General features: G+C 50.5%; 1 protein-coding gene across 2 annotated transcripts in view; it reads right to left on the bottom strand.

Annotated features, from left to right (window-relative positions):
• The window catches only part of SORCS2 (sortilin related VPS10 domain containing receptor 2), a 438,679-nt gene extending 415,241 nt beyond the window's left edge, over positions 1-23,438 (bottom strand). The window contains exon 1 of one of the 2 annotated variants that reach the window (XM_084797455.1): positions 23,196-23,438. In XM_084797455.1, the coding sequence (XP_084653581.1) occupies positions 23,196-23,204 (9 nt within the window). In that variant the 5' untranslated portion in view covers positions 23,205-23,438. The remainder of the gene's footprint in view (positions 1-23,195) is intronic. The other variant, XM_084797456.1, reaches the window with a different exon arrangement.
• Positions 23,439-26,334: the final 2,896 nt, after the last annotated feature.

The following is a 26,334-nucleotide window of genomic DNA, read 5'->3' as shown; positions in this document are numbered from 1 at the left end:
CAGTTCTCTTCGTCATGGTGTTTCATCACAGCAACAGAAACCCTAACTACGACACTAATTGATTTCAAATCCCTAAGGGTTGTAGGGGCTGGGAAAATGGCGGCTCAGCAGTTAAGAGCACTTACTGCTCTTGCAAAGGACCCAGGTTCAGTTCCCAGCACCCACGGGGAGACCACAAGCATGTGTAGCTCCAGGTTCAGGGGACTGATCTCCTCTTCTGGCCTCTTTAAACATGCAGTGCACATAAATTCATGCAGGCACACATGCATACAAATAAAATATATTCAATCCTTGCTCTGCCTTGCAACCAGCCAACAATGATAAGGCAAAAAAGGTGCCTACTATGTGTGGGGTGCCTCTGTGCATCCCAGACTGAGCATCCACTTCTGTGATTTATTTCGCCATTAAGAGGGGTGGTTTGCTTCTTGTACTGAGTAGTGGTTAGTTCTAAGGGACTAACACTGAACAATAAGAAGAGTTGCTGAGATGAAACATAATTAAAGGCATCCCTGATGGAGAAGGCCCTGTGTGGGTAGATCCAGCTGCCTTGAGAGAAAGGGGTGGTGAAATGCTTCAAAGGCCCGAGCCCCACTCCTTCCCCAGCTACACAAGGAACTTGGATCAGCCCAGAGAAGCTGTGGATGGAGGCATGGGTCCTTCCTTGCTTGCTCTTGGCTTGCTCTCTTCACTGTTACAGTTTAGGGAGCAGTCCACGAAATGTCATAACCCACATTCAGGATGGGTGTTCCCATCTCGGCTGAGGCAATCAAGATAGTCCCACAGACGTGCCACAGGCCAGCCTAATGCAGGCACTCACTCCATTCAGACACCCTCCCGCACCACTGTAGGCTATGGCAAGTTGATACTTCAACTATCACAGTCCCAACTTTGCAAATGGCTCAAATCCTCTGTCTCCACAGTGGTGCAAAAGCGGTGCATGCTGAGTACCAATCGCACTTGGAACTCGGAACCGGGACCGTAACTTATGGCGCCACGCTCCTGAGACACTGCAGGGTCCCAGAAGCCATGAGATCCTAAGGGGAAGTGGCCAGTGCTCTACAGCCCTGAGCTTCAAAGCCAGGGCATTCTGTGCATAGGATGGGGTAAAGGTCCTTCTAGGTTACATTTTTGGCCTGATGATGCTCAGCCTTGGTGGCTGGCTCTCAAAAGTCTTATATACAACATTTGGTCCTCCAGGATAAGGGCATTGGGAGGTACTGAGGACACTCAGGAGGAAGGACCTGGTAGGAAGGCCTCATGGCATCAGATAATATGGGATACCTTGCCTCTCGTTCTCTTTATTTCCTGGCTTGACCTATGAGCACTCACTCTACACACGCTGTGCTGACTCACAACATGCTCAAACCAATGGGGCCACATAGACGTGACCCTCTGGAAGCAAGTGCCAACATGAACACCTCTTTGTTTCACACATAGCCCATAGCTGGCCATGTAGACATGATCACCAGGACACGACCTCATCAGATCAAGGAATTCCTGTGCCGAAAGACACTGCATGCTGTGGAACTCAGCTCTGCCTGGTGAGCTGCCAAGAGTATGGAAACCTTATGAGCTGAGAGGCACTGGGCAGGTGACAGTATGATTACATGGGACCCTAAGCTAGCCACAGGTATCTGCAGAGAAGAGGTCTTGATGGCCGGGGACAGGCTAAGAAGGAGACCGGCCACTCACAGTTCTCCTCTGCTTATTTCAAACTTTAGATTATGCACAGGCATTAGCTATTCAATCCTTAAGTAACTCTTCTAAAACGAGGCTCACTCAGCACAAGCATCAGGGGAAACTGGTGCACAGCTCTTCTAAAATGGCTATGACATGAAAATGGAATCAAAGGCACAGCTTTCCAACCCACCTAGCCTGCCAGGGCTGCCTTTCTTTTCCTTTCCTCTGCGATCCTCCCTCCACCCACTATGCCGTCAATCTCCTGTTCCTCCTCACCACAGCATCGGGAGTATTAGGATGAGAGACGTGAGCCAGCCATAGAAAACGCTGAAGCCTAACACCTGCCACAGGGTGGACTGACCGTGACAACATGATGCTCAGGGGAGGCAGTCACAAAAAAGAAATTACTCCAGGAAGCGACGCCCCATGACGTGCCCAGGAAAAGACTACACTGTATTATGTGCCCAGGAGAAGACCACAGTCTGTGTGACGTGCCCAGGAGAAGACCACAGTCTATATGACATGCCCAGGAGAAGACCACGGTCTGTGTGACATGCCCAGGAGAAGACCACAGTCTATGTGACGTGCCCAGGAGAAGACCACAGTCTGTGTGACATGCCCAGGAGAAGATCACAGTCTATATGACATGCCCAGGAGAAGACCACGGTCTGTGTGACATGCCCAGGAGAAGACCACAGTCTGTGTGACATGCCTAGGAGAAGACCACAGTCTGTGTGACATGCCCAGGAGAAGACCACAGTCTATGTGACGTGCCCAGGAGAAGACCACAGTCTGTGTGACGTGCCCAGGAGAAGATCACAGTCTATATGACATGCCCAGGAGAAGACCACGGTCTGTGTGACATGCCCAGGAGAAGACCACGGTCTGTGTGACATGCCCAGGAGAAGACCACAGTCTGTGTGACATGCCCAGGAGAAGACCACAGTCTATGTGACATGCCCAGGAGAAGACCACAGTCTGTGTGACGTGCCCAGGAGAAGACCACAGTCTGTGTGACATGCCCAGGAGAAGACCACAGTCTATGTGACATGCCCAGGAGAAGACCACAGTCTGTGTGACATGCCCAGGAGAAGACCACACTCTATAATGAGGCCAGAGCAGGCAAACCTATAGACAGATTTGTAGTTGCTATGGACTGGAACTCAAAACTATAGGCGGAGAACCAATTTCTTCACAAAGTAATAAAAGGTATGACCGCGAACACACTGCCGTCCCCTGAGCTGCACATGCTCAGTGGGTGAGGCACACTGCAAGAGAAATACATATCAATAAAAAGACTAAAATTAAAAATCCATAAGACATTATGGTTGGTCTTGCTTCTAGAGGGGCAGACCTCTCGAAGCCCGGCGTGTCCAATGCCAGCCTGTATCTTCCCAGCTCTGTCTGCTGCCTGGTACTGCTTTGCCTGTCACCCTGCTGGGGCAGCCATATCCCCTCCTCTGTACTGGGTCCCCTATCTTCACTCACCTCAGCACAGGTGCTGCCAGCTCAAGAGATCCCTGCGTATTGCCAGCCTCCCCTCTCTGGCTCACAAACATGGAAGCCACTACAATCCTGACACCCATCTCCAAATAAAGCTGCCCTCTGTCAGAGCTGCCACCACCCCATCCACCTGGTCCACTTGGTCCCACCTGGTTTGCTTAGTCCTGAGTGTCCCATAGGCTCAGAATTTTACAGAAACCAGATAAGGTCCCAAGAGGCTGTGGAGGAGTGTCAGAGTCCTGACATGCCGGGAAAAGTAAGTTATATGAGATGAAAGATGAGGGACAACCTGCCCCCCAATCCAACCTGTAACATGTTCTGTAGATATTTTGACTCAAGTCTTTCTGCAACAAACTATTTTTATTATTTTTATTGTTGTTATGATGATGATGATGATTTTTTTTTCCCAAACAGACTTGTCTGTATAGCCCTGGCTGCCCTGGAACTCACTCTGTAGACCGGCCTCGAACTCAGAGACCCACCTGCCTCAGCCTCCCAAGTGCTAGGATTAAATGCCTGTGCCACTGCCATCTGGCAATAACAAACTATTTATAACACTCCCATGTACATCCCCAGCTGTGAAGGCCACTTACAAACCATGAGCCAGCAGCTGGCACAGAACAGAACCCCAGCCAGGCCTCTCTGGCATTGGGCCGTGTGCACACCCCAGACCCTACAACTGCTGGGACAGGTGTAGCATTTAGCCTATGGAAGACATAGAGTTAAGGCCCAGGAGGCCCCATGTGCTAAGAAGCGGGCAGAAGGTCATCTGTGTGTGCTGTGAAACCCAGGATAAACTACCTTACTATGGACACCTGAGGCCTCCCTCCAAGAAAGCCCTTCAGTGATAGACTTCCCAGTGTTCTTCAATGGGGGGCTGTTTTTACTCCAATCGGTTAGCAGATGAAACATGTTTGAGGCCTCTGCCATCCTCAACAGCTCCAGACCTGTGCCCCACCCTCTTCCAAGCCTCTGCCCTCCCCAGACTGCTTCTCTGACTTCATGTGGGTCCCCTTGGCTGCCAACCCCAGTATAACCACCTCCACCCTGGTTGTATGACTGCTCTTAGCACCAAACCACCTCCCCACTTCCGTGCGTGGAGCACAAGGGTAGGGGATACCTCCCAGCTCTGAGATCTGAGTTCCTGGAATCTCAGAGCCTGGCCTGCCAGAAGTTGCCATGCGCAGCTAAGCTGGGAAGCCATCAACACTGATCTGCAAGAGACAACAGACCCAAGGCCTGTCTAACAGAGCCCAGTGCCAGCCCTGAATCTCCCTGTGACATGAGCCATCCACTTCCAGCGTGTGCCTCCTTCCTGGTGTAGGAAGTCACTGCCAAGGCAGTTGTCAAAAGCTGATCAGTAACCCGGGGCTCCAGATGCCTGAATTCCAAGCTAATTCCATGAGGAATGGTGTGACCTCCCATGACTCAATTTCCCTATCTAGAAAGACCAGCCTGTATTCATAGCTGCTCCTCAGCACCCTGCACAATCTGCTCACAGCTCAGAGGGCACATCTGGGTCAGAGTCACATTTCAGTGGGATGAGGGTGACAAGTGACAGAACCACAAAAGGAGATAGATGGGAGTCTCACAGTCTCGTAGTTTGTCCTACGGGAGTCAGTGAGGTAAACTGCACTGAAGAAAGAGACGCGAAAAATATTCAGAGGTTCAAGGTCACCCTCAGCTATATACTGAGTTTGAGGCCAAACTAGGCTATATGAGACCTCACAAAAGAAAAGAGATGGGGGAGGGGGCAAAGAAAAAAATTTAAAGTTCTGGGGACAGATTGGGTAATGATCACACAGCAATATGAGTATAATTAATGCCACTGAACTGACATTAAAAAAAAAACATTGCAATGGAAATTTTTATGCTATGTGTATTTTATTACAGTTTTAAAAGTCTCTGGACAGATGACTTGAAATGCACAGAATGGATCACATTAAGTGCCTTCAGCAAACCAAGCGGGAAGCCCCAAAATACAGCTTATTTGCTGTGAAAACTGCCCCCCTAGAATCCCGACAGGAGCCTCTTAGCCTTTGCAAAATGCTAGCTGTGACCAGAGCTAGCTCGGCAGACCATCTCCTCTCCGCTGTGAAAACCCCAAGTGAGGCAGCCTGGGGTCACCCTACCCAGCAGTGCAGAATGGGGAGAGAGGGCAGCCCTGTGGGGGAGGGGAGAAGCCCAGCCATGAACCAGGAGAACCAAGCATGGAGGGCTGCAGGACTTGCCCAGAACACACAACTGCGAGCATGCGGAGCCAAGAAGAGCCCAGCTTTCCTGACCTGAAACTCCCCCTCTTTGTGGCGGTCTCTATAGCTGATTTCATGCAAGTGGCAATAGCCCTTAAGACTCACTGAGAGATTTCGCATTTTATAGATTTGTGTGCATTTTACCTTTTCTCAGTGCGTAGGTTTTAGTTTAGTGCTTTGTTTTTTTTTGTTTTTTGTTTTTGTTTTTTTAATGTTTAAACAAGAACATTTTGTTTGCGTGAGAAGCATTCAATAAAGCAGAAATCCAAAGAGCTCTGTGCTATTTCCAAAGATCTCCGGCAGCCATAGCTGCATTTGTTCTTCAACAGAGCTGTAAAGAGCATGTGAGCCCAGTTCAGAGGAGAGCAGGTGCGGGCGAAATGCCTCCTCGATCCAACTAGAAAAACAAGGAACTGAGAGGCCCTCGGGGCCTCTTCCTGACTGTGAGTTGCCTCCTCCCATCAGCTCTCCTCTGCCTGCTCCCTCCACATGTGAACACCATGGAACAGCCTTGGTCTCCATCCCTGTGAGAGACCATGAGACCACAGTAGGGACAGGTGTGGGCAGATCTCACACCAGGGGCTTGGATGGCTGTTGGGGGTGGGGCCTCAAGGAAAGAGAGCAGGGAACAAAGAAAGAAGAAGGGAGGACCAGATGGTGACTGACACACAGCAGAGCAGCCTGGGTGGACACTCCCTTGGTATAATGATAACCACCAGGACTCCCTAGTCCCCAGCAGCCCAGGGGACCAAGCTGAGGAGCATCCCCATTCAACAGAGCAGGAGCCAGGATGCTGCAGTCTATCACTTAGCCAGGATGTGCATCCCAAGCCCTGGCTGCAGCCCAGACCATGGGCACAGTAGGAATAAGGTAGGAGCTAGGCTTCTGAGGCACTCCTGTAGGACAAACTACAAGGCTGAGAAATCATGAGGGGCCCCAATGGACAGGTCAGCCCTGGCTCTGCTTACACAGAGGGAATATGTGTGGACCCACTTGCTCAGACACTGAGCCACTCTGTGCATCACTGTCTTGCTCTATCCCATAGGCTTTCCATTGGACCATAGGGGTAACGGGGAGCCTTTTATATAGAAGCCAAAGCTGGGTACCCTGCTGTGGCAGAGGCAAGGCTCGAACTAGGCATCCCAGGTCCCAAGCCTCCTATGCCGCAGCCCTGTACTCAGAAGTCATGTACACAGAGGACTATGCCGAAGCCTGGGCAGAGGGGCAATACTTTAGTTGTTGTTGTTGTTGTTTTTCTTTTCTTTTCTTTTCTTTTCTTTCCTGCTGTTGTGACAAAACACGATGACAAAAGCAAACCAAGGGAAAGAGGCTTATTTCAGCTCACAGTTCAAGGCACAGTTCATCATGGCATCTTGTACCATCAAGGTCCAAGTCAGGGCAACAGGAGCTTGAAGCAGCTTCCACCATCACATCTGCAGTCAGGAAGCTGAGAGTGCTGCTGCTGCTGCTGCCGCCACCGCTGCCGCCCAGCTCCCTTTTTCCATGTACACAGTCCAGGTCCCTAGCCAGGGAATTGGTGTCACTCACTTTGTGCAATCAAGAAATCCCCCACAGATACACCCAGAGGGCCATCTCCCTAGTGATTCAAGAGTCTGTCAAATTGCCCATTAGCACTAACCAAACCATCACAACTTTACCCCTGTCAATTTGACTCTCAAACACATCACCTCTATGCCATAAACTTCCACCCTTCACAACTGCAGGTACAGGACACACGTGTATGTGATGCCATACATGCGCATACATATGAATACCTTCATGCATGTGCCTGCACAGAGCATACATAGGGACTTCTTCACTCCAGGGGCCACAGAGCACATGTGTGCATGCCCTTGCACATGCGCACATAGAATACACACACACACACATGCTCTCACATGCATGCATACAAACACAGGCATGCAGAAGGTGCCTGCACACTTGAACAGCATGGAGTGGGGGGAGGGGACATTAGCTCACTCAGTACAGGGCATTGCCTAAGTTCAGGAAGTTGAGGTTAGCTGGGCGTGGTGGCACATGCCTTTAATCCTAGCACTCGGGAGGCAGAGGCAGGTGGATCACTGTGAGTTCGAGGCCAGCCTGGTCTACAAAAGCGTCAAGGACAGCCAAGGCTAACACAGAGAGACCCTGTCTAGAAAAACCAAAACAAAAAACAAAAACAAAAACAAAAAGAAAGTTGAGGTTGCCTTATCCAGTGCCCCCCCCAAAAGAAACTCAGTTAAGGTGTCTCAGAGGAAGACAACAGGGACCTCAGAGGAGCAGCTGGGACAACTAGAGAAGAGTGTGCAGTGGCCAGGAATCCCTAACCCTCACCTTCCCATGCAGCCCCCTTGGCTAGTCATCCTTAGGTCTACAGACCACATATGGTCCTGATCAATGCCTTCAACAGCCTTGGGCTTCCCTGCAGAGCAGCAGGAAAGGGCTGGGTGGATTCTCCTTTAGCTGGCACCATGTTGGCAGGGTCTCCAGCAGCTCAGCTCAGTGCCAGCCCCAGAAAGCCCCATATTGAGCCATGTTAGTCACTCAGAATACTCAGGAGCGAGGACACCAGACTCCCCCACCCCCACCCCCCCAGTGACACAGAGCAGCATGGTACAAGGCTGCTCCTGAGCCCTGAGAGGCCACATGCCACACCACGCCATGGTCACCTCCAAATGGGTATTTGTCTTCTGGAAGGAATACAAACCTAGGGACCAAAAGAGTCTCATCTTTGCAGCGAAAGAGCACATAGAATACAATTTGTTGCATTGACTTCTCAAAAGATAAATAATATGTGAGGGGAGCTCCAGGAACAAAGAAAAATCAGGGCTGGGGCCGGGGGTTGATTTTTAAATGCTTTCTTGGCTGAAGTCTGCAGCAGGAGCAGAGGCAGCGGGGCTGCATCATTTACACCCGCTGGCTCCGAGCTGAGCCACACTGCACCCCCGTTTATCACCTCGAGGCAAACCACTTGTTTCCAGACAGGGCCAGACACCTGGCAAATAGGCCCAGTAAGTCCAGTAAATCAGGTTGGCTTGGAGGAACCGAAGGCAAAACCGGGGGTGGGGAGGCAGGGGAGGTGGAAGGAGGCTGGACTCAACAGGGCATCAGGCTCTGCCAGTCGTCTGCCAGCTCTGCAATTATCCCAGCGTGGGGGAATCAGCAAAGCTATCGGGGTGGATGCGCCCAGCAAGGAAGCAGGAATGAAGAAGGACAGGAGGGAAAGCAGAGCCCTGGGGCAGCTGCCTGCTGCCCAGGTGAAAGCAAAGATCTCCTAGCAGGCTCGAGCCAGGAGCGAGTGGTGCACAGAGGGGCCATGGAGAAACTGGAGTGGGCAATCCTGGATTGCTGATCAAAGGAGATGACCGCCAGATTAGGAACTGAATAGAAAGATGGCTCTTAGCCAGGCTAAGGGAGACTGGAGCAGGATCTCCAGACCCAATAAAGGAGTGGTCCAGGGGATTAGCACTCCCAGAGGCTTTCGGCTGGGCAGAGACTCTTTGGATCTTTGATTATAATCTGACTACTAGGGCCCCTCCCAATGTACACAAGCCCTTCCCTGTGCAGAGGCTGGGGTGGGGGTGAGATGGTTCTGACTCCAACTCTGAGAGTTCCTGCCTAGCCTCCCTGAGAGGTAAGACAGGAAACCTCCCTCCTTAAGACCCTTCCTGCCTATTCCCATCCTGTCTCAGGCCTTAACAGGGGGCACCCATGGCTGGTCTTTCAGCTGTCCTTTGAAGCTTCCAGGTTGCTAGAATTGGCCTAGGCTCTGCTCATCACTGACCCAGCTCTATCCTAGGGCCTGTGACAGCTCTGCAAGTTGCAGTAGGGATGGACCTTCCCTCTGATCCACACTGAACTGTCTCCTCCCAGGGGATCAGATGGCTGCCTGGAAGAACACAAAATCCCTCACCCTTAGGAGACAGAGTGGGCACTGGGGAGGTGGCTCAATCTGTGAAGTGCTCCCTGCATATATATGAGGACCTAAGCCGGATCCCTAGAACCAACGTGGAAAAAGCCAGGAGGCACATGTTTATGGTATCAACACCCAAGAGGCAGAGACCGGCACATGCACAGCAGCAAGAATAACAACAAGATGATGGGCACGGGAGATTCATCAAATCCAGAACACTACTTATCTAAGGACACGCTCCAGGAGCAGAAAGGCTATGAGAAAACACTTCAAACCACACATCTGCTAAGAGGTTGTATCAGAACGCTCTGTAAAGCAGTCCTGCAACGAATCATAAAGAGGCAACGATCTTAGCCAGTGTTATGCAGAAGCCTATGAAGAGGTGCTGGGCTCATTAGCCAGCAGAGAACTACAGATCAAAACTGAAAGGTGGTAGTGACACGAGTCCACAAGGACAGGGCAAATAAGGGCGTGGGTGTTGTTGATGAGGACGTGAAGCCTGCAACCGCGCTGGAAGCCAATCTGCCCCTTTCTCCAGTGGAATTCCATGAGGCCCAACATGCCAATTCTGGGTACACACCTGTACCCAGCACCTGCGGTGGTGAATCTTCATCAGCCTGACTAGATTCCAGGTCACTTAGGAGATGCCCAGGGCCTGTCTGTAAGAGCGGCCTCATCCCATGGGCTGTAGTCAACAAGCCACGTATAAAAAGTATAAAAAGCAGCAAGTGAGCTATGCCTCAGCTTCCAGACTGAGGCCACAATGTAACAAGCTGCCTCCTACCCACCGTGGACACAGTGTAACCCATTACCTCCTCCAACAGTGGACACAATGTAACAAGCTGCCTCCTACCCACAGTGGACCCAGTGTAACCCACTACCTCCTGCCTCCTGCTTTCCCACCAAGAAGGTACATGAACTGTGCCCTCAAACCATGGGCCCAAACATCACGACCTCTTCAGTTTCTTCCGTCCAGCATTTGTAGCAGTAAGAAAAGTGACTAATATAATAGCTAAAAGAAATGAAAATCAATGTCCATGCAAAGATGCACACACAGGTGTTCGCGGAAGCCAACAAGGGAGGATAGCTCAAACTCCAGTCAAATGTCAAGTGAACAAAATGTGCTCTGGCCATACCATGAGACAGCAAGGAATATTATTTAGCCACAGAAAAGGAATGATGTTCTGAAATAGGGCACAGCACAAGTGTACCTTTAAAATCTGTCTGATGTCAAGCCAAAAAGGCCATTTACAACAGGCCAGGGACTGCAAGACCCTATTTACATGGAGTTCCCAGCACAGGGAAAGAAACAAGTGAGTGTGCTGGGCGGGAGGGGAGAAGGGGTTGTCAGACAGTAAGGACGGTGTGTCCGTGCTTACCTCTCACGACAGCTCTGCCTGCCTGTGAGTACAGTAGAAACCCCTGGGTTGTATTTTCAGTTTTTTACCTTACTTATTTGGGTAGGTGGGATTTTTTTTTTTTTTTGAGACATGGTTTCTCTGTGTAGCCTTGGCTGTCCTAGACTCACTTTGTAAACCAGGCTGGCCTCGAACTCACAGAGATCCACCTGCCTTTGCCTCCCAAGTGCTAGGATTAAAGGCTTGCACCACCATGCCCGGCGGTAGGTGGGAATTTTGCATGCCATGCACGCAGAGGTCAAAGGACAATTTGCAGGGCTCTGTGAAAGGCCCAACCTCAGAAAAGGTAGAGACCTGGGACTCAGAATTAATGGTGTGAGATTCTGACCCAGAGGCAATACTGGAATTTGCGGGGCTTTGGGAATGTTGGGGGTGAAGGCATTTTGCATGTGGGAAGGGTGGGGGAGGGCAGCAGATGGGCTGTTACAGGGTAACTAATGTCACTAACCTCTGTGGTCAGCGCAAGTGACTGTGGGAATGGAGTGCCACGTGACTGAGATGACTTTACACTAGAGCCTGGTGGGAGCCACCTCCACAGACATGCCCGATGTCAGATGAGAAGAAACGGTCTAGGTTCAAAATGTTGGCAGAGCTGTCCCATCCTGAACAGTGACGGGAGCCTTCCTGCAGCCTCCAGCCCAGCTTCTGGTGCCTGCTGACCAACCCTGGTGCCCACTGGCTGTGGAGGCATTGGAACCATTTCTGCCTTCACTGGCCCTTTTCTCTCTGGATGTCATCTCTGCCCCAAATCCTCTTCACAAGGATGCCAAAACTCTCCTAATGATTTTATCTTAACTGGATTTCCCCCAGAAAATCAGGTCACATTCATAGGACTGGGGTGGGGCCATCCACACACAGGAATTTGAGGCACCGCTCACCCAGAGCACTTGCTCAGCCTTTGAAATCAGACTCCATCTTAACCGAACTCAACAGTATGGATTGGGCAAACACTTGATCAGCCTGGTGGACCCAGCACTTCACTCATTTGAACTGTGCCTGGGGTAGACTTGCTTACCAAAAATAGGGAAATGGTCTTGACTTCGGTCTTTAGCACAAAGCCTTGACTGTCACCTGACAAGTGGTAGGGGGCAGCACTGGAGTAGGGGTCAGGGGATGCATTTATTAGTCCCTGTTGATGTCCAACCGGCCCCTGGAGATACAGACCTGTTCCCTGGAGTGTGCACCCTTGCCACCTGTGTGGTCCTGGGGCAGACAGCAGTAACCATGAGAGATGACTCTAAATCAGCCACCAAGCAGCAGCCCTACCATCCAGCTGGTAGACCACAGAAGGCCCCGATCAATCCTCTGAACAAGGGCTAATCTCATTTGGTTAAAAAAAAAATCAGCAGGAGGGTGGGGTGGCAGGTCAGGGAGCTGAAACAATAGCTCGGTGATTCCACACAGCATAAGGACATAGGTTTGATCCCCAGCATTCACTTGAAAAAGGTGAGTGACAGGGCAGAGACAGGAGGATACCTGGAGCTCACTGGCCAGGCTAACCAAAATCAAAGAGCTCCAGGTTCAATGATAGACCTAGTCTCAAGAGATAACATGAAGGAGGGTAACTGAGACCTTTGACCTCTGGCCTCTTCACTTGCAGGCATGCACACACCAAGTCAGCAAAGGTCAAGCATAAGAGTCAAAAATGTGGAGAGAAGAAGATGTGGTTTGTATTTAATTTTTTTTATCATGTAAGATACACACAGTAAGCACATGGGGGTAGGGGGCACATGTACACACACAGAAAAGGGACCGTGTGATGCAAGAGCCCCAGAATGAAGGTAAGCAGCCAAGTCTCAGAGTTGTGTATGAAAGATACCAGAGCCCTTTTGTGGCTGGTAAAGGGTGAACGGGTGGAGACAGAGACAGGAAATGGAAATGGGGCTGGGGAGGTAAAGGGAAGCATCAAAAGTGGCCTATGACCCTGGGCTCCCCAAGCATCAAGGAGGCGACAGTCCTGGCACTCTTGTTCTCTGTCTTTCTCTCTGTCTCTGTCTCTGTCTCTCTGTGTCTCTGTCTCTCTCTCTGTCTCTCTCTCTCTCTGTCTCTGTCTCTCTCTCTCTCTCTCTCTCTCTCTCTCTCTCTCTCTCTCTCTCTCTCTCACACACACACACACACACACACACACACACTGTTAACCCCTGCTGATTGCATACAGGTGTCCAACTGCACTGCCATAGCAGCCACTCTCTGCTAACAGGAGCCTGGCATGTAGCTCTGGTGACTCCATGGATGTAGACCTCCTCCATGACTGGGTGTGGCCAGTCTCCTTCTGAGGAATCTTCCTCCTCTTAGAGGTCACCTGTTCCCAAAGTAGATCCTCTATCCACCGGGACTCCTGTGTGACCTGGAAGCAGCACCTCGACTTCACACACAGAAGTGGATGCTCTCTGGTCACGAGCCAGGAAGCCCTCTGGCTTGGTCTGAAGTGGCAGTGAGCAGGAAGTGTCCTCTCCAGCAGGCTGAGAAGAGTGGTCAATGCATGGGACACCTTCTGTTTTAAATGCAACCTGGTCCTGGTCCTGCCAGGCTGTGGGGACCACAAAGGTAGTCATGGTGGCTGTTATGTGGCAGGCATGTGCCACAGCGCTTCCCTCTGCCCAAGGCCTTCTAATGTCATACACTTCAGAAGCCATGATCCTTCTCCTGGGGGGGACTGCTGCAAGCTCCCCTGAGCCTGGATGGCTGTCACAGCAGAGGGTTCCCGCTCTTTAAAACAGTGCACAGCTAAGGAACAGCCTGGCAAGCTGACCTGTCAAAAGGTTAATGCAAGAATCAGTTCCTGCCTCTGTTGCTGGGTCCCATCAAGGACAGACTCGCCATCTGTGACCTAGAGTGTAGATACAAATAGGGTCCCAGGTAGAAGGCTCCAGGGACACAGCACGGTTTGGTCACACAAAGACCAGAACATCAGATGAACCAGCTGGTGTGCTTCCCGATGCTCGTGCAGGGCGCCCCATAGGTAGCAGCTCATAGTTTAGCTGGGTGCATCCGTGCAGATCATTGTTTTTAAAGGTCAGCCCCCATCTCTGTGACACGCTTGTGTGTGTTTGCTTGCGAGCATTTTCTTGCATGAATTGTCTTTCCTCCTCAGCATCAAGCACAGGGCACAGAAGCCCCAGTGAGGCACTGACCCAGTGTGGCCAGGGCTCGTCAGGGCTGGAGAGGAATCTGCAGCTCTGAGTCAGTCCCAGGCAAGGAAAGTGGGGATCGGAGCCATAAAGAAATTCAATTTAAAAAAACACACACAAAAAAATCAATGTTTTCAATGCTTTTGGTTTTTTTTTGGGGGGGGGGTTGTTTTGTTTTGTTTTTCTTTGGTTTCTTTCAAAACAGGGTTTCTCTGTGCAGCTGTCCTTGGATCACTTCATAGACCAGGCTGGCCTAAACACATGTCTCACTCACAATGTAGCTCAGGCTGACCTCAATTTCCTGCCTAGCCTCCTAGTACTGGGATTACAGTATGCCCTGCCTTGCCTGGCTTTGCACTGCACCTGAATAGAAAATATCAGTCAGCTCTAAAATTCTTGAGTCCCAGAGGGCTGGGGAGATGTTTTGATGCTTAAGAGAACATATTGCTCTTGCAGAAGACTCAAATTCAGTTCCTAGCACCCACATCAGATAATTCACAGCCCTCTGTAACTCCAACTCCAAGGGGTCTGATGCCCTCTGGAGTTCTCCTGTGCCCACGCTCATTGCAGACCCCTACACACACACACACACACACACACACACACACACACACACACACACAATTTTAAAATAAGTCTTTAAAAACCTGACTCCCAAAGGAACCCCTTCCACCCTCTGAACTATTTCTAAAACCCTTTCCAAATGACAGTGCATTAGCTAGCTACAGCTGCATAACAAATAGCCCCCCCAACCCAATAGCTGAAGATGATACCCTACGTAATACTGCTTTCTAATTTCATTTTTTGGTGAGTGGGTGTGGCTTCACATTGTGGTTTTATTTGTATCCCATTCATGGCTGATGAAATGCAGCATTCTTCCATGTTCTTTGCCAATAGATTCGTCTGTCAACTTGATGAGCTTTAGATTCAACATGGAAACAAAGCACTGGCTGTTTGCCAGGGAGTTTCAAGATTGGTCTAATTGAGGTGGGAAGACCCACTCTGAGTGTGGGTAGTACCATCCACGGACTGGGGTCCTAGACTGAATAGAAAGGGGAAAGCGAGCTGGGCACCAGCATCCATGGCTCTGTTTCCTGACTATAGGAACATGTTTTCTCACCACAATGAGATGAACCCTTGAACTGAGCCCCAGAATAAACTGTTTTTTAAGTTGTGCTGTCAGGTAACAGGGAAAATAACTGGCGAGCATTCTGTGGAGTTGCACCATCTCTCTGTGGGACTGTCTTTTCTGTGACCTATGCTTCTATTCCTGGACACAAGTCCTCACATAGACCAGAGCTAGAGGCAACCTCTAAGCATTTCTTTAACCTTCTTTGACGACAGAAGTTCTTACTTTCGATTCAGCCCGGTTGATATTGGGTCTCTTGATTGTCAGCCCGTTAAAGCTGAGGAGCTTTCGTTTTCACCTCCCACTCAGATTTGCGGCTGTGTGGAGGGCACTTTCTGAGCTGCTCTGAGCCGGGGTGGGGTGGGGGTGGGGTGGGGGTGGGGTGGGGGGTGGGGGTGTCACAGCCAGTCTCTCCTATGTCGATATCTGGTTCACTTGGAAGCATTCTTGGCAAGGGCCATTTTATTTTTTTCCTCAAAGGGCTTCCTTTAGGTTTTGCTTTCTATATTCTGCATGTCCAGAAGTCTTGACAGCAATTCCATATAACCTCTGTAATTTAAATGTGTTGATGTATGTTCAGAAGGATTGGAAACTTTTTGTTTTGTTGAGACAGGGTCTCACTATGTAGCTCCGGCTGTTCTGGAACTCACTCGGTAGACCAGGCTGGCCTTGAACTCACGGCGATTCAAGTGCCTCTGCCTCCCAAAGTGCTGGGACTAAAGGCTAAAGGCATGTGTCATTATTCCCAGCTGGTAAGAATTGGAAGCATTTTAAATGGCACTGGATGGGAGTAAGATGAATTGACTCAGCATTCAAGGAGATAACAGGACAACATAGGGCACCTTGCAGACCCAGACACCTCTGAGGGGTTTCAGTTAGAAGGAAAGTGCAGTGTGGGTAAAACTTAGTTTCTGTGAGGAACATGCATTGTCCCAGAACTGTGATTTGGGCAGCTCTGCAGGTGTTTCCAGGAAATCAGGTTGCGGGTGTCCTGGAAGGGGCCTGTATAGAGACAGCCTGGAGCTCCACAAGCTGCAGTTTTATAAGGTTGTAGCTCATGACCACCACCATGCCTTTACTTTATGCAGGGATTGTGAGTTAATACAACCTTTAATTTGAAAATAATGCATGTAGCCAGCCCAGTGGTACACACTTATAATCCCAGCACATGGAGAGGCAGAGGCAGTTGGATCTCTGTGAGTTCGAGGCCAGCCTGGTCTACAAAGTGAGTCCAGGACAGCCAGGGTTACACAAAGAAACTCTGTCTCAGAAAAATATATATATAACAATGTGTGTGCATCTTTTAAAATTGGATATAGCAAAGTCCAAAGAAAAGAAAACTTGTCACTACCCACAGATCACCTCAAGGTGGCGCCCCACCCCACCCTGGGATGTCACGACTTGAAAAGCGTTGTCTGGAAGGGAGAGTCCACCAGGTCGACGCTAATGGCTCTTTTCTGAACAGGCTGTTTTCCTCAGTTTCCCACTGCGGTGACAAACACAGAAGAACACCTTAGCGGGACTATTGCATTTGCCTCCCAGTTCCTGGAGTGCAGGCCTTGGCTCTGATGTGAGGTAGGACATCTTGGTGGCTGGAGCAGGAAATAGTCTGCTTACCTCAAGGAAGCCTGGAGAGAGGCCAGCAGCAGAGAGGGAGGGAGGGAGGGAGGGAAAATGAGAGGGGTGCGAAGAGGGAAGGGGGAGAGGGAGAAAAAGGGGGGAGGGGAAGGAAGAGGAGGAGAAAGAGGGGTAGAAAAGGGAAGGATCAGGGAGAAAGGAAAAGAGGGAGGGAGGGAAGGAGAGTGGTGAAGAAAACAAGAGAGTGACAGAGGGAGAGGGAGGAAGGGAGGGAGGGAAGGAGGGAGGGAGATGCAAAGAAAGGCTGCCTGACTGACTTCCCCTCTTCATTCAGTCCAAGCTCCCCAGTCTTTGGGATGACGTCATCGGTTGTGTGACAAAACTTTTTTTGGGGGGGGAGGGGGGGAGATGCAACACACATGTCCATAGGGAACCCATGACAGACCCAAGTACAGATAGCACCAAAGTCAAATTTGGTGAACCAGTGAGTTTTCCTGGGCTTGCTCACCAGAACACGGGTGAGGGGTTACTTACAGGAGCAGCACCAAAGCCCAGCCCAGCATGGGTCACAGCTCACACAGCTGGAAACCTAAAGCCCACTGCACAGCCCACACTGTCCTCCCCAGGTGCCTCAGTTCTAGGCAGCTTGGCTGGTTTCTGCTTCTTGCAGGCAGCTGGTCTGGTCTCAGAATCTTCATTGCAGCTTTTCTCCTCTGAGAGCCTCTGCTGCAGCTCTGAGAATACTCTTCGTAGCTCATCTTCCTTGCAGCTCAATTTCTTCTCTCTCTCTCTCTCTCTCTCTCTCTCTCTCTCTCTCTCTCTCTCTCTCTTTCTCTCTCTTTTGCGCTTTTATGCAACCCCAACCATGGAATCTTTCTTCCTTAGCTGGTTTCTCTCTGGAGCACCTACGTCCCCTCCCCCTCCCTCCCCTCCCTCCCTCCCCTCCCTACTGGCACACTGTACTCACCCCTAGTGGTTCTCAAACACACCCAGTCAAACTACCCCTTACACACACATTGCTTGGCTGGCTGTTGCCCTGCTGTGCTGAGGCGAAGAGTCTTCTACATGCCGCTAGAGAGAGTTGCTGGGGCCAGAAAGCTGAGAGAGAAATACTTTAAGGGTGAAAAGGGAAAGAAAAGTCAAAGTGCTCCAGAGCCTTGCAGTCAGTGTGTGGAAGGACTGTCCACAAAGCGCTACCACCTCAACCACTCCTCGCTCTGAGGAGTGCAGTTTGAGGCAGCAGGTCTCAGACAGGTCAGGAGAGGACAGACAGTGGGACAGAAGCAGCAGCATATGGCCTCACAAGTAACAGAATCCCCAACTGGCATGGTGCACTGTCCCATGTCTTTCATGAGAGAAACACAGTGGGATGTCTTGTGAGGCTGAGACACAGGGCAGCAATGGGATACATCTTCCCACTGCAGGACCCTGAGGCGTGGTTAAATGACAGCCAAGAATGTAAGGATATGTGTGTGTGTGTGTATTCAAAAGCAGGGAAGAAAGTCTCCAGGGTCCAGAAATGAAGCCAAGGTGCCAAGTGTCAGCAGAGAATTTGGACTAACAGAGTAGCCCCAGAGAAGGCTGGACCCTGGACTGAACAGCTGACGAAAAAAAAAAAAAAAAAGAACAAGTAAAAATCTGGGTGTAAACATATTTTAAAAATTAAAGCCACCACAGCACAAGCCTAGATCAGAGGCAGCAGGATATGGCTTGCTCGCATGGCTTGCCTGTTCATCCGCCATCACCTGCTTTGTAAACAGTGTCATTGGAACTTGTAAGAGGGCCATGTGCAGCTTTGTGTCACAGAGCTATGATGAAGAGCATGAGGCCTGCAGGGAGCATAGTGATTGCCTCTGCTCCTCAGCAAAAGCTTGAGAGTTACCTGTAGCTAAGTTCACACTCAGGGCAAAGGGGGTTCAAAGGGTGCTACACCCATGGGTCTCTTTGAAGAAGGTGCCGCTGCCCTCTGAAGGCCAAGACGGAGTCCTGGAGACAGCAAAGGGTGAAGGAGTGGAAGCCTAGAAATGCCTGGCAGCTAGCCCTGCCTATCCCCCTCAAAGCACCAGGTCTGGGGAAGACCGATGGTGCAGGATATGTGATCACACTGTGAACCCCCGAGATTGTGTTATTTGCTGGAAAAAAAAAACTGTCTCTAGTTGTGGTGTGGTCTAGCACATATCTTTAATCCAAGAGCTTTCTGCCTGAGTATTGTAAACAGGATTAAATAAAGTCAACCATAGGTCAAGAGGTAGAGCAAGCAACCAAGTGACAAGAGGTGAACGTAGGATTATTAAGAAAAAAACCATAGAGAGTAATAGGAAGTCAGGAGGAGAAATAGGCACACAGGAAACAGAAGGGAGGGACATGCCATTTGACGGGTTTTGGAAAGGGAGATTTCTTCTGGGACTTCAGCTGAGGAGGAAGGTCAGCTGGGTGCTTTCTCTGCCTCTCTGAGCTAGCAGGCTTTCACCCAAGCATCTGGTTCCTGAGTCTTCATTGGTAAAATTGGATGATTCAGATTTTGTCAAAAACAACAGATCAAAGTGGGGAATGGGCCCATCTGTTGGTTGCCTTGATGTCCTATTCCAGGCTGCCTAGGTCACCCAAGTCACTCCTTTGCCCAAACTTGTGTGACCCTCCTTTTACAGTAGCCGTTCTTGCAACAGCTCACATACCCATCCACTTCAGCTTCTCCACAAAGCCCACCTCAGCCCTCCATCTCAGCCTCTCCACAGAACCCGCCTCACCCCTCCACCTCAGCCTCTCCACAGAACCCGCCTCACCCCTCCATCTCAGCCTCTCCACAGAACCCGCCTCACCCCTCCACCTCAGCCTCTCCACAGAACCCACCTCAGCCCTCCATCTCAGCCTCTCCACAGAACCCGCCTCAGCCTCTCCACAGAGCCCACCTCAGCCCTCCACCTCAGCCTCTCCACAGAACCCACCTCAGCCCTCCACCTCAGCCTCTCCACAGAGCCCACCTCAGCCCTCCACCTCAGCCTCTCCACAGAGCCCACCTCAGCCCTCTACCTCAGCCTCTCCACAGAGTCCACCTCAGCCTCTCCACAGAACCCACCTCACCCCTCTACCTCAGCCTCTCCACAGAGCCCTTGCTGAGGTCCTGGGCACCATGCAAAGTCAACAGCAGGTTGTGAGTGAAAGAGCCATGAGCTGACTTGTGATTCTGTGAGGCAACTGAAGCTGTTTGCTGGGAAGACCTGGGAGGGGGTTGTAAAGTGTTAACGCAAGGGAAGGTAAGCACTTGGTGAATTCATCCCAAAAGAGGGTGGCTGGCCTAAAGAAAGGTGACTGATGTGACAGGAAGGTGTCTTGGGCATGTTTGAACAGAGTGCCCCTTAATACTAGGAGGTGACAGCAGGGCTATATTAGCAAGCTTTCAAACCAACCTCACTGAAGTCAGAGACAAGACGGAGTGAACACCATCATAGCTACAATTCAACATAAATTGTAGAGGAAGGATGGGAAGAGACGGACAATAGGCACCGAGTTACAATGTGAAACAATTGTCACCCCACAAGGTGACTAGACAGTGATAATATACTGTTGAAAGGCTCTAACAGGCCCAAGCATGGCAAACATGGCACTGACGGGTTTTGCCCTTTGCCCCTCTCTCCCCCTTGCTAAAAACCATTCGATCATGTTCATAAAGCTAGCCCCCAAGGCCTATTCCCTTAGTTGGCCACAGACTCACTCCTGAGACACAAACACCAAAGTCCAACAATCAACTCCATTACTTGGCTAACATATCCAATCAGGATTTACCAACTCACCCTGGTCTACACTCCCCCTTTTTCTCCTTAAAGACCCACGCCTGCAGAAAGCCTGCCCTTGCTTGCTTGCACTTGGTGCTCCTTCTTCTTACTGTCTGCTTTTGCAGCACCCACCCCACTCCCTGCTTGCCCCTCTAGGGTAATAAATCTCCTTTGTGCTAAGAATTTGGTGTCTGGGTATGTCCTGTACTGACTCTGAGGGGAACAACCTCCCTTACAACTGAATTGCCAAAAAGTCTTAGAAGAAGAGGTTTTAAGTTTCCCCAGCAAAGAATTGATAAACATCAGAGACAATAGACAGCCTTACCAAGATGTAATGTCATACAATGTGTGTGTGTGTGTGTGTGTGTGTGTGTGTGTGTGTGTGTGAGACAGAGAGAGTCAGTGTCACAAACACCCCACAAATAAGCAAACAAACAAATAAACAAAAGACTTCCTAAATTAAGCTTGAAGGGAGACAAGATCTTGGCCAGCCTGGGCTATATGGCATATCCTTCAAATATGGCAAAATAATAAAGACTTCAAATTTAAAAAAAATAACATTTAATCAAGGCAAATGCAATAAGATAAGAAAATGAAATGAGATGTAAGTAGTGGAAGGCGCGCCATGGAGGCCAAGCAGCTGCTTCAAATTTAGTATTAATGGGGGCTGGGGAGGTGGCTCAGTAGAGGAAGCGCTGGCTGCAGCAGAAGGAGAACCTGAGCTCAATCCCAGAACCCACAAAAAAGATGGAATTAATGACTGAAAACAATTTTAAGTGATGACGAATAGTCATCATAGGATTGGAGACTGGTAAAACAAATGGAATAAAGGTGTGGCCACAAGGTGGCAGTAGCACTCAGGAGCTACCTTAGGCTGAGTTTAGCAGGTGCAGGAAGCAAAGGCACATGAAATTAACCACAAAGAGATATACTTCTCTATTAAATATAGAGAGATTAATATTTATATTTATTTTAGACGTATTGGCATTGTGTGAGCATGTGTGGAAGTGAGAGGACAACTTTCAGGACTTGGTTCCATCCTCCCACAGCAGGATGCACAAACTCAGATGGCCAGGTTTACTCTGTAAACGCTGATTCCATTGGTGTGGGGGTGTACCGCTTTAATCCCAGCATTCCGGAGGCAGAGGCAGGCTGAGCTCTATGAGTTAGTTCCAGGTGAGTCATGGAAAGCCTGTCTCACACAAGGGGAGTAAAAAAAGATTTTACTTTTGTCAGGCTTCCTGTCCATAGTGCATTCAGGACAAAGGAGCACTTGGAGCAGAGGTCGCAAATGCAGGAGGGGTGACACCGCAGGAAGCAGAGAGCTCAAAGATCCATCCCCTGCAGCCAGGGGTTGGTCCAGCAACCCTCCGGCCACACACCCCTGCTTTCCTAGCCCCGGGCAGGTAGAAACCCTGCTCCCCACATTACCTCCTTTGAAGTATGCCTTCTAACCCCCTGAGGAGTAGGGTTCCTTGGTGAGTTCTGCTGGAGAACCTCTGTGTTTTCAGCTTCCCATAGCTGTGACAAAACACCCAAGACAAGCAACTGGGAAGGGGAAAAGGGTCTATTCTGGCACATTATTTCACTGGTTTCACCTCTGGCCCCTCGGCTCCATTGACTCTGGCCTGCGGCGAGGCAAAAATCTGTGGCAGAGGGCATGTGGTTAAACAGCTGCTCGCCCAGTGGCCTTCAGGAAGCCTAGAGAAGGCCAGCTTTCATAACAAAGTCCCAGCTCACACTGACGTCAGAACCCTCATGATGCATGCAGTCACCTTCCACAGGCCCACCTCTGTGTACCGCTGCGCTGGGAACCAAGGTTCCAAGACATACACTTCTTGAGAGACAGCAGATTCAAACTCTGTCCCCCGTCTTGCCTCAGAGTTAAACCGACAGCAACCAAACGAACGTGCCCCTCTCCTAAGCCCTTGGCCTGTGGACACAGAACTGTGCCGCCACGGTGCTTAAATTAAGGAGATGAAGCTGAGGGCTCCGCTGCGGCGTAATCACAGAGGCCCTGTGAGAGGACTCCGCGAGGGGCTGGAGGCAGCCGTAGAGGAAAAGGGCAGGGAGGTAGAGGTGGGACGGAGAAAACCCCGTGCGCCCCCACCCTGCGGCCCCAAGCTCAGGGAAGCTGACGCTATAGACTTGTGCTTCCCAAGGGCGGCTTTTTCATTGGGCTGTGTGAAGTAATTGTCTACGTAGGCATCTCCCTCACAATGGGTGAAGTGGGATGGCAGGCATGGAAGAGCCGGGGACCAAGAGAAAGGGGACCTATCATTCTTAAACGGTCCCTCCGAGTCAGTTCCCAGCACTCCCGGGGTAAGCACTCGCTATTGTATAGCACGCTTCCAGCGCCGCCCCCCCCCCCAACGCCCCTCACTTCTCTGTGCCCTTGGCGCTTTCCCAATTCTGACATATTTCTGCCTGACTGATCTGATGAACACACTGCTGGGCTTCAGGGGGACAAAGTAACCAGTTTTATTGTCAAACCCTCTCTCACACCCACCAGCTTCCTAACGTGCGGTCACCAGGGTCCTGGGACTTCAGCACCTCCAACTCTCCTACAGACTAGCTAAAGCCACTTGACACCCACCCCTGTGACTACTCTGGAGGTGTCTGGGAACCCAGATGCCACCATCGCAAAAAAACAGTCCCAGGGAAACAGAGGCTAGTTCTGTGTTTGCTCATCTCCCATGTGCCTGCCCGCCCAAATAAAAGGCCTCACACGAAGTCTCTGCGTCGTCTCTGCGTCAGATGACTTCAACCTGACCATCCACAGCCTTGCTCCCCTCCCCGACAGTGGTGTTTTTCCTACCAAGAGCATGTGTTTCCGTCTGTAGCCCAAGTACCTGGGAATGGGGTGGAGGAAGCCAAGTTTCTACGAGTCAGGGGTCCTCCGGGGGAATCTCGGAACCGTGGTTAAAGACACATTTCCACTCTATGCATCAAAGTCCACAGCACGGGTACAACAAAGCAGGGAGATGGCAGTCATGTGGCCCTCAAGGGCAGTGCTGTGGCTTCTGTGAGAGATACCAGCTCTCCACTCCCAAGCGCACCAGGCTCTGGCAGGACGGGGGAGGGCTCTCTTTCAGGCCCCGCCCAGCGGCTGGTTATTTCCACTCCTCCTGGCTACAGTCTGAAGTGCTCTTATTCTGACTGGCTTCAGCTGGGGGCTGCCTCTCTGCTCCCAGCACCCTTCCACCTTCCAGCCATCGATGGAGATTATAGGCTTTCTCCTGACTTCACCTGGACTTCGCTTTCTGTTGCTTTTAAAAAGCTCAAACCGCCCGGCGGTGGTGGCAAACGCCTTTAATCCCAGCACTTGGGAGGCAGAGGCAGGCGGATCGCTGTGAGTTTGAGGCCAGCCTGGTCTATGAAGCAAGTCCAGGATAGTCAAGGCTACACAGAGAAACCCTGTCTCAAAAAAACCAAACCAAACCAAAAACAAAAACAAAAACAAAACAACAACAACAACAACAAAAAACCTCAAACCTCAAGCGTATTAGTTAATCTCTACCTCGAGGACAACGGACTTGGGACATGGACACCAAGTGCTGAGTGTCTGACGAGTGATGGGTTAGGTGTGGGCTGCTCCTCGGAGTCCATCTTTAGAATTGCCTGCTACACCTATCGTTCTGAGTTACCTTTTCCATGGCTCTGACAAAACACCTGGCAAGTAGCCTCTTGAGGGAAGATGGGCTCATCTGGGTTCAAGACGGCTACAGTCCATCCTGGTGAGGAAGGCACACAGCAGGAGCGAGAGGCTGCCTTCTCACATTTCCATGGGCCAGGAAGGAGAGAGAGAGAGAGAGAGAGAGAGAGAGAGAGAGAGAGAGAGAGAGAGAGAGAGAGGCAGGCAGCTGGTGCTCCTCGGGCTTTCTCCTTCTCTTTCATCCAGCCTTGGCTTCGGTCCATGGGATGATGCCACTCAGATTTAGAGTGATCTTCCCTTTAATTAAACCCCTCTGGAGACACTTATTGCAGACACACCCTGAGGTGTCTTCCCTAGCCCATTCTGAATCCAGTCAGGTTCATAATGAAGATGAAGCCCACATCCCTCAGTTCCGGGCATTTCCAAACTGACCAACCTCCCTCCGTGTGGCACGATGGGATGAGGAGCCACCCCCTAACAGAGGGAGGTGCCTCCATGCAGCGGAATGCAGCAACGGACACCACTAGGAGACAGGTGCTAGTTCTGTTTTCCACCCCGGTGCATGCTGGGTCAGTATGAAGATATATTCAAGAGCTCTGTCTTCTTCCAGCTGTGTGAGTCACCTAGCCTGGCCAACCTTCCCTCTCCCTAGCAAGTCTTGGGGCTGGTCCACAAGAGGACATATTAAAACGCCTGGCACATGGCAGGCGTTCTGCTGGCATGCATATCACGCCCACGGTCGTGCTGTTGAGCCAACTGTACAGCCTTCTGAGGACTGTTTTTCTTTGCAAACACCACTCCATCCTCTTTGGGGCCACCCCACGTTTTCATTTGACCTTCCTGCATCCCTGTCCCTGATGGGCTGCCCATGACCACTGCTGAGAGTGAAGTCAGCTGCCCAAAGTGTTTTCTCCAGGAAGTTTCCTCTCCTCCTCGTGCAGATTATTAGCCAGGTGTGGGTGGTGATGTTCTGGACCTCAGGGCCCAGGTGGGAGTGGGGTGGGGGGAGTGGACACTGACCCAGGACTGGACCGGTACCGGGGACTGGAACCAGACCTGGACTGCAGAACTGCCCAAGATCCTAGCTTCTGGGGGTGGCTCCTACTCAAGTAGTTCTTGAGTGGGTCACAAGGTGGCAGCACAGGCAGGTAGGCCTCCTAGCAGTAGAACCCTGGAAAGCCCCCAGGGGCCTCCCCCCCAGGAAGAGCCTTGCTTACCTGTCTCCACACACAGCAGCTATAACTCTCTTCGTCTGTCTCTGCAGACACTGTCATTTCTCTGAAGCCTCATGACAAATGGGAAGACCCAAGATGTAAGAGTAGCCATGTTCAGGACAGGAGCAATTTGGTGACCTGGTTGCTGCCAGGGAAAGCCACAGGAGGTTTAAGTCTTATAGAAAATCTCAAATTAAGTTGTGTAGCCCCACCCCTCCCCCCAGAATTCATCTCCAGCTTCAGCACTGCCAACATTTCCCACAGTTTTACAAGAAACCTCATTTAAAAAAAAAAAAAAACTAGAGTATTTAAAAAGCCATTCTCAAACAATATGACAATTTACTATAAATATTTCCATTTAGGCCAGGCGCGGTGGCACATGCCTGTAAGCACTCAAGAGGCAGAGGCAGGCAAATTGCTGTGAGTTCAAGGCCAGCCCAGTCTACAAAGTGAGTCCAGGACAACCAAGGCTACACAGAGAAACCCTGTCTAGAAAAAAAAAAATTCCATTCAAAGCCCTGACCATTGGGCCATATGACTCCCTAGCAAAAGGGCCAGTGGCGTCCTATCAAGTCCCCTGCCCTTTCCACAGCTGGTCTGTTCCAGCACAACTAAGTGTCATAGACTCGAACCAATTACATCTTTTAATTTCAGTGGTGCTCTAACAGCATGCCTGCTCTGTCCCGCTTTCTCCCTCCCTCTTGTGTTCAGGCTATTTGTCTTATAAAACACCAGGGAACCAGGATTCCTGGAAAGAAACTGTCCACAACAGCTAACTGATGGATTAAAGCCTTGGTAACTGTGGAAGGGCTGGATTGCTGCAGGTCCAGAGCCTAATTAGAATTTATCTTGGGCTATCCTTAGCTCACTAAATAGCCAGTCCTTGCCCCACTCTGTGTCAAAACTAATATCCCAATAAACGTTTTAAAATGTTGGTAATGTAGTGACAAAACCCTATTCTCCATCAATCAAAGGGCTAAGAATGCTATCAGATAGCATCTGATAGCCTACAAGTGAGATTCCTCTGTTTGCTGTAATCCTATTTAATGTTTCCACCAATGCATCTTGTGTCTCGGATTGTTCTTTCT

This window comes from Acomys minous (assembly GCF_964271855.1).
Source record: "Acomys minous genome assembly, chromosome: 10".
Taxonomy (NCBI): domain Eukaryota; kingdom Metazoa; phylum Chordata; class Mammalia; order Rodentia; family Muridae; genus Acomys; species Acomys minous.
Note: the sequence above shows the minus strand (reverse complement) of the source record. Positions and strands in the feature narration are given on the sequence as shown.